This window comes from Lissotriton helveticus, chromosome 8 (genome assembly GCF_964261635.1).
Source record: "Lissotriton helveticus chromosome 8, aLisHel1.1, whole genome shotgun sequence".
Classification (NCBI taxonomy): domain Eukaryota; kingdom Metazoa; phylum Chordata; class Amphibia; order Caudata; family Salamandridae; genus Lissotriton; species Lissotriton helveticus.
The window spans coordinates 1,035,086,783-1,035,099,396 of NC_136069.1; the positions used below are offsets into that span (position 1 = coordinate 1,035,086,783).

A 12,614-nucleotide genomic window follows, 5' to 3' on the forward strand; every position below is an offset into this window, starting at 1 on the left:
TGATTTGGCTGATGGATGGGCTTTGTCCGTTACTTCCTCCAGATCCTGCGTGAGTTCCTCCAACAAGGCACATGTTCTCCTTTTCTTGATGTAACCTCTCTCTTTTTTCCTATATTCTTTCCTTTTATTGCACTTTTTTCTTTAATGGAGGCTTCCTTTTTGGCAGATAGATGGAACCTCAAATGATACTTGAAAGCACACTCAGCAATTACAATCCGCCCTCCCTTTTATGTTTTATGTCTTATGTCTGTGTCTTCGAATCATCAGACACCAAAGCCCCAAGCCCCCTGAGCCCGCTGTGCCCACTGAGTCCGCTATTTTACCTGGGGGCTAGGGCTACCACTGTGCGTTACATGTTACACCACCACCTCTGAGAGCGCCGGTGTTAGCCTTATGAAGACAATACCCCTTCTTACTTGGGTCTTAGATGTGTGCACCTCATGTTGCTGCTCAGGTAATCCTCTGCAACGCCCTCTCAGTGTCCTTCCCCTGCCGGGGGACCAACCAACCTCCAACAGCCATACCTCCCTAGCCACACTCCAATTAAGTGACTAAGCGAGGACTACAGGCACTGCACAAGGCTCCACACCAGCAGGAAGAATCGTCCAGCAACAGGCAAGGACAAGCGGGAGTCACAATCAGGCTCTGCACAGGTCGCACCGGCGGCCAACAGTGAGGCAATGCCAAAGACAGGAAGGATACCAAACAGGACGAGGTGCCACTCCATGTTGGAGTGCTCGGCTCAGAGGATACTGGCATTGCAGATCATTTTTACATTCCTATAATATAACCTTATTACTGGTGTCAGTCGATTTACAACCTTTGCAATGCTCTTTGCATACAATATAGCATGTGGCTCTCCTACAGCCCTATCATGGTCCATCTCATGAAGGATTTGATACTGCATTAATTGGTCAATATATTTTTCATCTATTCTTGTTGTTAAGTGTTTTGGGGAAATCTACTTCCATTGGGATAACTCCCTCCCTCAATATTGGTGCTGCCACTATGGCCAATGTTAGCCCCCAATCATCCCTTGCCTTTAATCTTAACACCTTGAATTTTATACAGAGGTCGAAAAACCATGCCTGAATAAATATATAATCAATAGGCCACTGCTGGGTCCTGTGTAGAAATGTTCAGGCTGCTGGATCATTCTCTTTACAATGGCCATTTAGGCATACACACCCTAACTCAGTGAGAACACTCGCCATTTTCCTTTCAGACTTGGACTGTTCACATTTTGGAAATTTGCATTGGGGATTCCATAGCATTCTAACATAACTAAAACCTCAGAATCAAACTTCCCCCGATCTAATTGTAGGTTAAAGTACCCTAGGCGGAGAATTGGGGGTACAATCAGGAGGTCTGCTAGATCTACCAGATCCCTCTGGAATACCTCCCACATCTCCTTCCGAGAGTCCTCTTGATTTATATAAACATTCACAACTACCAGCTTATTTTGCGGCAGGCAACCCTCGTAGAGATCCAGTGAACAAGCTAATAGCCAATCACTACTTGTCTTGGTAATTTTTGCCCCCGTACTATGTTTGGTAGATACCAATGTCAGTAATCCACCTGTCACCTGCCCAGGGCCCAATTTGGTTCCAACTCTTATGAAATGCGTAAAACCATTCTGGTGGTACTCCTCATCCGCCAACCAAGTCATCTGGAAACAGATTATCTCATTTCCCTCCCATAAGTATGAAGGATCTGATGTTCTTATTAGATTCCTCAGCCTGTGTACATTCCAGGAAACAACCCAGAATCCAGCGAGTGCAGCGATTCCCTAAACTATCTGTCCCCCATGAAAGAATACTCCCCCTATCAATGCTTAGAAACGCAACCATATTGCTCAGAGAAATCAGTTCTGTCAATCTCTCCCTTTGCTGGGACAGGATAGTTACCTTTAGGGTTCCACAAATCAACCCCACCACCCCGGATGGATTTGCCTCTCTCCCAATAACCAAATTGAGCTGTTCCTGACTTGAACCCGCATGGTTTACTAACATGGCAGTCTTTAAGCAGGGATTTTCCACCACTTCTACCTACACTATTCTTAGGGTCCGATTCACAAAAGTAATCTGAGACAAAATCCTAAACATACTACTTTTCGTATTCATAGGAGGCATTTAGTAGTAGCAAAGTTAGGATTCCTAACTTTACTACTATTAAACTGAGACAAAACTCTAACATTATGACTTTCCTATTCACAAAAGGCATTTAGTAGTAGTAAAGTTAGGAACTCCCTTCACCAGAGCACACAAAAACAGCTCTCAGGAATAGGGAAGCCCGGGATGAATCACTCCTAAGGGCCCAAATAGATCCTGAAATTCCTCCTCACATGCAGTCATTGTGTCCTGAAGACTGCCTCCCAATGAAGCTGCTTGTCCAATATTTTTACCCTCTGCTAATGCAGAGGACTTGAAATGCTTTCCTACACAGTCTTTCATTGAGACCGCCAATGATTTGGCTGATGGATGGGCTTTGTCCGTTACTTCCTCCAGATCCTGCGTGAGTTCCTCCAACAAGGGGGGAAGGCACAAGTTCTCCTTTTCTCGATGTAACCTCTCTCTTTTTTCCTACATTCTTTCCTTTTATTGCACTTTTTTCTTTAATGGAGGCTTCCTTTTTGGCAGATAGATGGAACCTCAAGTGATACTTGAAAGCACACTCAGCAATTACAATCCGCCCTCCCTTTTATGTTTTATGTCTTATGTCTGTGTCTTCGAATCATCAGACACCAAAGCCCCAAGCCCCCTGAGCCCCCTGTCGCCACTGAGTCCGCTATTTTACCTGGGGGCTAGGGCTACCACTCTGCGTTACATGTTACACCACCACCTATGAGAGCGCCGGTATTAGCCTTATGAAGACAATACCCCTTCTTACTTGGGTCTTAGATGTGTGCACCTCATGTTGCTGCTCAGGTAATCCTCTGCAACGCCCTCTCAGTGTCCTTCCCCTGCCGGGGGACCAACCAACCTCCAACAGCCATACCTCCCTAGCCACACTCCAATTAAGTGACTTAGGGCCAGATGTAGGTAAATAATATTTACCGACCTCTTAAATACCGAGTCATACCGACTCGGTATTACCGAGTAGGAAAATGAGATGTAGGTAACAATGACGGTATCAAATACCGACTCGGAACCTGTCGGTACTCGGAAACGGTATTTACCGACTCGGAATATACCTACACGGTAAAATCCGAGACGGAAAAACCAAAACCGATCCACCGGTGCCATGGCCCATAGGAATGAATGGCAACTCCCGACCCGGAAAATACCGAGTCGGGAAAAACCGACCCGGTATTTACCGTGTCGGAACTATCCGCCGAAGAATTTGAAACTGACAAACATGTGTGCCTGTGAACCAATCAGGTACTTCAACCACACCCAAATTCCAAGCCACAGGGGAACTAACCAATCAGATCCAAGCACCACACCCCAGTACCTGGGACAGGCCACGCCCATGCAGGTGCAGAAACAAACAGTCAGGAGAGCAGGAGGACAGAGTGTGGAGCAGCCTTTCCTGAGACAAACTACACAGCAAGATGGAGAGCCAGGAGGCACAGAGAGATGCTGCTGAGCGCAAAAGGAAGCAGAAGTTCAGCCAGGAGGAACTGCAGGTGCTGATTTCGGAGGTTGTCAGACATTATGGGAAAATATTTGGAAAGCAAACTCTGCATGTTGCAGAATCAATCAAGCGCAGCACCTGGTTGGACATACAAGGCAAGGTAAATGCCATTGGTGTCACCCACCGTGACCTAGAAGACCTAAAAAAACGGTGGTATGACATCCGCATAATCACCAAAAAAAAGCTTGCTGCCCACCGCAAGGAAAGTGCTGCTACAGGAGGCGGAAGAAACAGAGCCCCCAGACTCACCGACATTGAGGAGATGGTCGCAACAACCCTTGAGAAGGAATGTATACACGGAATAGGAGACGCAGACAGCTCAGCAAGAGGAGCAAAGAAACCAGGTAAGATGCAGGAACATTATCATTTACCCTTTTACCTATTCCCCTCACAGGACAAATCAGACTCCACAACAGGTTTAACTAATGTCCTGCAATGCATCCTGGGAAATGTAGTCATGTGTAGATACCTCAGAGCAGTCAGCGTGCATTGCAGCAAGGGGAGCAACAGACAAGTAGCATAGGCAAATGAGAGACAGGCAAAAGTGCAATAGAAGTGTTTTTAATCTCATGACACAGGTGAACAACATTACTGACACAATGTCCATGTCTGTCCACAGGAGAGTCAAAGCGCAGCACAGCTGAGGTCAGAGAGAAGAGGAGGGAAGGAGCAGGACCTAGCACATCTCACGGAGGGCAGGACCAAGAGCAGGCTGCCCCGATACCTGAGGAGGCAACTGCAGAATATCCACAATCCCCTCTCCTATTTGGTAGTCAGGACACAGGAGCGGCAGAACTATCACCCACCCCCACATCACCATCCCCAGTGCTGGGAAGAGTCAGGAGCCATGATGTGCCCCCTCGCAGAATACTGCAAACATCATCGGAGGAGGAGGAGGTGGAGGGTGACATACAGGACAGAGGCAACACCGAGCAGCAGCCCAGTCCCAGAGTCACGCGGGCCAGTGTCCGAGGGCGACGGCCACGGGAGGTAGAGGATGTGCGGCAAGTCCAAGGTGTCTTCTGCGGACTGGAGGCCACCATGGTGAAGGTGCAGCGCCTGCAGGCAAAAGCAATGATGGGGGTTCAGAGGCACGCCCGCACAACTAATAATAAACTGGAAGCAGTAGGCAAGGGCATAGGGGAAATGGCAGAAAGCATGCAATCCATGGCGTCAGGAATATCAGATATCACACAGTGCATGACTGTCCTGTGTGACAAATTGGACAGGGACCATTTGGAGAGACGCAAGGCCCGTGTGGATGTGCGCCAGCAAACCAAGGCCCTGAACAGGTTTGCAACTGCTACCACTGTGCTGTGCAGACGGTCAGTCACGATGCAGGATGCCATAGTGCAGTGCTGCAACAATTTAAGTGAAGGTATGGCCAGGATGACCTCTGCCATGGAGCTAGTGCTCGCGCATCAGACTGGCACTGGAGGCGACACTTGTGCTGCCGAAAGCGAGGGGTCCACCAGCAGGAGTGGTGCAAGCACTCCTGTGCATGACTTACGGAGGAGTGGCAGGCGTGGGGGAAGTGTGACAGGCCAGCGTGAGGACATTGTTTCACAGCCACAGCAGCCCCGCCCTGTGGCCCGTGGCCACAAACAATGACTTTGCACTCCACCCAAGGCTGTAGTCACGGTGGTGTTAACCGTGACAACACACTCATGGAGTGTCAGTATTAGTGAGCCCAATGTGAGCTAACAATGCTGTGGCGTAGTGAATATTAAACTACTTACACAAAGTTACATTCATGCCTGTGTCTCTTTACTCACTCAGAAATATTGTTGTGTAACCTCTGCCCGTCTCAGTCTCCCATCTGTAGCTGCTGCTGCCACTGTGGCTTGGGGCTCTGCCACCTCTGGGTCGTCATCAATGTCCTCATGATATGTGAGCTCCACCTCAGTGCCTTGCTTGGTGGCAAGATTATGCAACATTGCACAGGTCGCTATTATTTTGCAGCAGATGATTGGGGTGTACTGCCGTGCACCTCCACTCTTGTGGAGGCAGCGAAACCTGCTCTTTAGGAGTCCAAATGTGCGCTCAACTACGTTTCGTGTGGATCTGTGAGCCACGTTGTATCGCCTTTCACTCCTGGTGGATGGGTTGAGGTAGGGAGTGAGCACGAAGGACCGCAGGGCATATGCACTGTCGCCTAGGGGGAGAAAGATAGACATTAATTGCAAGTACTTGAGACGTAGATCTAATGTGAGTGTCAGGGTGTGTCAATGTGATTTACCTAGCAGGTATCCATTTCCAAATTCTCCGGCAAGTAGGCGTGTGTATATTCCACTATTCTGGAATATGTATGAATCATGGGTACTTCCGGGGAACTTGGCTACGATGTCAGTGATGAGGTTACCTGCATTACATATGACCTGGACGTTGATGGAGTGCGTCGATTTGCGATTCCTGTATATGTGCTCTGTGGCTGCAGGTGGACAGAGTGGGACGTGGGTGCCATCGATGCAGCCGATCACGTGAGGGAAGTGTGCCAGTTGATAAAAGTCAGTCTTGGTTTTGGCTAATTCTGCCGGTGTAACAGGGAATTTAATATAATGCCCCATCCTCTGCATCATGGCGTCAAGAAACCTCCTGAAGAAGCGGGACAGGCAGCCCTGGGACACGCCACCCACTACAGCTATCACACTCTGGTAGCTCCCTGAGGCCAGCAGGTGTAAGCTACATAGCACCTGGACATGAGGTGGGATGGCATGGGCCCTGGGTGTTGGGTGGTCCAGGAGAGGGTGTAGGTCCCTGATCAATTGCTTGATGGTGTCTGGGTGTAGCCTGTACCTCTGCAGTATTTCAGGCTCTGTCAGTTGGAACAGTGTTATCCTCTGCCTGTACACTTGTTCCTCCCTTAGCCATTCTCTCTGTCCTGCTGCCTGTAGTCTCTGCCGTCTTGCTATGATGTAAAAAGCCGCCATCATGGGTCCTGAGGTGCATTTTGGGACTTTTTTTATAGCCCTCCCTTGGTTACCACCTGCTTTCATTGCATGGTAAATACCGACTTAAAAATACAGTTTTTCGGCAGAATCGGTATTTTTGTGCTAACCTACATCTCCAAGGCTGATTTTTACCGTTTCTGATTTACCGAGTCGGAAAATACGAACTCGGTATTTATGTATACGGTAGATTCCGACACGGTAATTTTACCGGGTCATTCTTACCGAGTCGGTATGTTTCCGACTCTGATTTTATGAAATCGGTAATTTACGGCCTCCTACATCTCATTTCCTCGGTAACGGCCGATTTTACCGGTTTTCGGCCGTTACCACCCGGTAAAAGCCTACCTACATCTGGCCCTAAGCGAGGACTACAGGCACTGCACAAGGCTCCAAACCAGCAGGAAGAATCGTCCAGCAACAGGCAAGGACAAGCGGGAGTCACAATCAGGCTCTGCACAGGTCGCACCGGCGGCCAACAGTGAGGCAATGCCAAAGACAGGAAGGATACCAAACAGGACAAGGTGCCACTCCATGTTGGAGTGCTCGGCTCAGAGGATACTGGCATTGCAGATCATTTTTAACATTCCTATAATATAACCTTATTACTGGTGTCAGTCGATTTACAACCTTTGCAATGGTCTTTGCATACAATATAGCATGTGGCTCTCCTACAGCCCTATCCTGGTCCATCTCATGAAGGATTTGATACTGCATTAATTGGTCAATATATTTGTCATCTATTCTTGTTGTTAAGTGTTTTGGGGAAATCTACTTCCATTGGGATAACTCACTCCCTCAATATTGGTGCTGCCATTATGGCCAATTTTAGCCGCCAATCATCACTTGCCTTTAATCTTAACACCTTGAATTTTATACAGAGGTCGAAAAACCATGCCTGAATAAATATATAATCAATAGGCCACTGCTGGGTCCTGTGTAGAAATGTTCAGGCTGCTGGATCATTCTCTTTAAAATGGCCATTTAGGCATACAAACCCTAACTCAGTGAGAACACTCGCCATTTTCCTTTCAGGCTAGGACTGTTCACATTTTTGAAATTTGCATTGGGGATACCATAACATTCTAACATATCTAAAACCACAGAATCAAACTTCCCTGGATCTAATCGTAAGTTAAAGTACCCTAGGAGGAAATTGGGGGTCCCTCCAGGAGCTCTGCTAGATCTACCAGCTCCCTCTGGAATACCTCCCACATCTCCTTTCGAGAGTCCTCTTGATTTATATAAACATTCACAACTATCAACTTATTTTGCAGCAGACAAACCTCGTAGAGATCCAGTGAAAAAGCTAATAGCCAATCACTACTTGTTTTGATAATTTGTGACCCCTTACTCTGTTTGGTAGATACCAATGTCAATAATCCACCAGTCACCCGCCCACGGCCCAATTTGGTTCCAACTCATATAAAATGTGTAAAACCATTCTGGTGGTACTCCTCATCCTCCAACCAAATCATCCGGAAACAGATTATCTTATTTCCCTCCCATAAGTGTGAACGACCTCATGTTCTTATTAGATTTCTCAGCCTGTGTACATTTCAGTAAACAACCCGGAATCCAGCAAGGGCAGTGATTCCCTAAACTATCTGTCCCCCATCAAAGAATACTTCCCCAATCAATGCTTAAAAACGCAACCATATTGCGTAGAGAAATCAGTTCTGTCAATCTCTCCCTTTGGTGGGACAGGATAGTTACCTTTAGGGTTCCACAAACCAACCCCACCACCACTGATGGATTTGCCTCTCTCCCAATCACCAAATGTAGCTGTTCCTGATTTGAACCTTACTAACATGGGAGGCTTTAAGTGGGGAGTTTCCACCTCTGCTACCTACACTATTCTTAGGGCCCGATTCACAAAAGTAATCTGAGACAAAATCCTAAACGTACTTCTTTTGGTATTCACAGAAGGCATTTAGTAGTAGTAAAGTTAAGATTCCTAACTTTACTACTACTAAACTGAGACAAAACCCTAACATTACGACTTCCGTATTCACAAAAGGCATTTAATAGTAGTAAAGTTAGGAATCCTAACTTTACTACTACCAAATCTCTTTTGTGAATACCGAAAGTCATAAAGTTAGGATTTTGTCTCAGTTTGGTAGTAGTAAAGTTAAGATTCCTAACTTTACTACTACTAAACTGAGACAAAACCCTAACATTACGACTTCCGTATTCACAAAAGGCATTTAATAGTAGTAAAGTTAGGAATCCTAACTTTACTACTACCAAATCTCTTTTGTGAATACCGAAAGTCATAAAGTTAGGATTTTGTCTCAGTTTGGTAGTAGTAAAGTTAGGAATCCTAACTTTACTACTACTAAATGCCTTCTGTGAATACCAAAAGTAGTACGTTTAGGATTTTGTCTCAGATTAGTTCTGTGAATTGGCCCCTAAGTCATGATTTATTCAACTCATCACTTGCCTCTGGTACCAAGTCAACAAACATTAGAGAACTAAAATAGCCTTTTGTTACCCCTCTACCTGCTTTGGACTAGGTGAATTCTATGCACTCAATATCTCTTGAAACAACCTTCTCCAGTAAATTGCAGTATGAGAATATTATCAGAATACTTAACCTATTTGAAGGCTTCTACTTATTAGATTTTTTCCCCCTCCAGGTCGCCTCCAAGTACACATAATTAACTTGTGATGGTCTACGCAAGGTATATGCCTGCTCTGGAGCGATGTATTTTCCTAGATCCCAAAGGGCCTCAGAGTTCTGAAAGCTCCTAACACTCTGTCAGGAGGGCATCCTTCCCTTAGGGATTTTACTGGGGTGGGCTCTTCTCAATGGACTAGTGCCCTCCTGTAGGTTGGCAATACCAACTAAACCCTCGCCTTTACTCTCTTTTAACACTCCCCACTTCTCAGGATCCACCCCTCGTATCATTTGCTGCCTCTTTATCAATAGAAGTGGTGCGTCTTGAACACAGGCTTGATCCAGCCTGCGCTTCAGGGCTGGTGGCCTTGCTTTTAAACTCTGACTCCTTTTTCTCCCTTTTAATTTACCCAAACGCCAGCTCATCGCCCACATATTGTTCCTTCTCCTCAACATCATTGGCCTTTTTGACACATAAACTGTGGTGTGTTCACGTTCCTCTTGATCTAGTGACACCTCTTTGGACATCAGTTGAGGGATTTAAGGTCTTACCAATGAGGGTATACAAAAGTTAATTTCTTTTAGTTCTAACAAGATCTCCTTTAACATTTTGGCCTCCGGCCTCCATTCTCAATGACTTATTTGCTGCTAGCGATGCTTCAAATAGCCCATGTAGTATTTTCTGCATCAGCAGAAGAATGACCAACATCGGAGATGGACCAGACAGCAGCAAGTCAAAATTTACAGCAGAGTTAACCAATGTCCCTCGGATGCTGATGCATGATCTCCCTCCAATTATTTTGCGACCTCCTGGTAGCACCTTCCTTGAGTGACCATCTGCTGATGGACCTTCTATAGTGACCTCTGCCCCTGTCCCTTCTCCAGAGCACACAAAACTCAACTCTCAGGAATAGGAAAGCAGGGTGAATCACTCCTAAGGGCCCACACAGATCCTGAAATTCCTCCTCACATGCAGTCATTGTGTCCTGAACACTGCCTCCCAATGAAGCTGCTTGTCCAATATTTGTACCCTCTGCTAATGCTTTCCTACAAAGTCTTTAATTGAGACCACCAATGATTTTGCTGATGGATGGGCTTTGTCCATTACTCGACTTCCTCCAGATCCTGCATGAGCTCCTCCAACGAGGGGGGAAGGCACAAGTTCTCCTTTTCTCGATGTAACCTCTCTCTTTTTTCCTACATTCTTTCCTTTTATTGCACTTTTTTCTTTAATGGAGGCTTCCTTTTTGGCAGATAGATGGAACCTCAAGTGGTACTTGAAAGCACCCTCAGCAATTACAATCCCCCCTCCCTTTTATGTTTTATGTCTTATGTCTGTGTCTTCAAATCTTCAGACATCAAAGCCCCAAGCCCCCTGAGCACGCTGTGCGCACTGAGTCCGCTATTTTACCTGGGGGCTAGGGCTACCACTCTGCGTTACATGTTACACCACAACCTATGAGAGCGCTGGTGTTAACCCCCTGTGCCTTATGAAGACAACAACCCTTCTTACTTGGGTCTTAGATGTGTGCGCCTCATGTTGCTGCTCAGGTAATCCTCTGCAACGCCCTTCCAGTGTCCTTCCCCTGCCGGGGTACCAACCAACCCCCAACAACCACACCTCCCTAGCCCCACTCCAATGAAGTGACTAAGCGAGGACTACAGGCACTGCACAAGGCTCCACCCTAGCAGGAAGAATCGTCTAGCAACAGGCAAGGACAAGGGGGGGTCACAATCAGGCTCTGCACAGGTCGCATTGGCGGCCAACAGTGAGGCAATCCCAAAAACAGGCAGGATACCAAACAGGACAAGGTGCCACTCCCCGTTGGAGCGCTCGGCTCAGAGGATCACGCTGGGAGGATAAGCTGCAGGGGGCCAGTAAGCAGTCACACCCTCTTCGGACCAGGTGCAGAAATGAGAGTCCCGGAGGGCAGAAGCAGGTAGCAGCAGGCGAGTGTGCCTCATCTTCAGAGTTGGCATCCCACTGTCAATATTGTTGGATGTCTCCCCATATCTTGCAGTGTCCAGCTTCAGAAGCAAGGTAGACTTTCCTGGGCAGACTCCCTGGCAGCCATCCTCAACCCCTCAATCTCCTGCTGCATGAAGGAAAGGGCAGCAACCCAGGTCATCGTTTTCTGCACAGCACAGCATCCTGATCCGATCCAACAGCGGCAGCAGGCAGAGAACGTCCAAAGGTGATGATGCATCAGTCTCTCATTAGTTTAACTGTCCCAAAAACTCAGTATTTCTACAAGAAGTGGGTTTTTGTTGCAGATGAAGGACAGCATATTTTCAAATCTGTGCTTCGAGCACTTGCAAACATTTGACAGATGCAAACAGCAAAGTTCTCCTGGTGTCTTGAATTGGGTGTCTTTAATATGACAGTTTGCATGTGTGAAAAAGTCATGTAATTAATTCCACTGATATTCTGCACAGCTCAGATTTAGAATCCAAGTTTTGGGTCTTTTTTTTTACAATCTTTATGATTATTTTTTCTCACTATTCCTCACTGTTCATTGATGATTCTTTCAACAGTACATCACTTTTGGTGTAAGAGTACATAACCTGAGAACAGTAAATTAGGAAAAATGCACCCACTGAGGATAATTGCACGGTGACAAGCATATGCCATTTCATCCAGTGAGTAAGCATCTTACTTAACCCTTCCGAGTGCTGTGCATGACCAACGGCCGACGCAGCCCCGCCCACTGTGTTGAACGCCCGCACCACAGCGGAATGTCCGCCGCGGTAAACGGGTTAAATATTAGAAGGCAGGTGCTAATATAATGACTGCAGCTGATGGTGGTTCTCCCAAGGGTGATGTACAGGTGGTCTGTCCTGCTGCACCTACTTTGTCCCACATGATTTAGTTGTGGCCGCTTTCTCAAATTGCTTTTAAGTGCTTCCACATAGAAGTTGTTTTATGTAAATAATTTTTTGCAGTGTCCCTGGATAACTACTTTGCCGCAAGTATTGCAGCACAGATATTTATCTGTAACCTTTTTTCCTTGACTCGATTGTAAGATGCTTCAAAACATCACTATTTTTGTGCTTCATGAAGTACTTGTGCACAAAAGTGTAAATAGTTAAATAAGTTACGTTTTTTTTTTGTTAATTGTTTGGTTTTGTTTTGTAACATGTTATTAAAAAGTATTTTGTAAAGTTATAAAAATGTATATTATTAATTTTGCTTATAGGTCATAAACACACCCATACAGGTACTGATACATGAACTCACACAGATATAGAATCATATACTCAGGTACTAACACAGCCACTCAAAAACCCATACAGTCAGTCACAAACCCATTTGCACATGCAAACTGCTACTTAGATAGACTCATATACCCGTACAGCCATTGACACACCCACTCACACAGTGATAGAGTCACTCACATACTAAGCTTCAC

General features: G+C 46.2%; 1 protein-coding gene across 1 annotated transcript; it reads left to right on the forward strand.

Annotated features, from left to right (window-relative positions):
- Positions 1–3,246: 3,246 nt before the first annotated feature.
- LOC144773842 (uncharacterized) lies at positions 3,247–10,037 on the forward strand. The gene is made up of 3 exons (XM_078658935.1): positions 3,247–3,980; positions 4,256–4,540; positions 9,790–10,037. Exons 1-3 carry the CDS (start codon positions 3,554–3,556, stop codon positions 10,035–10,037), a joined length of 960 nt encoding a protein of 319 aa, XP_078515061.1. The 5' UTR covers positions 3,247–3,553.
- Positions 10,038–12,614: the final 2,577 nt, after the last annotated feature.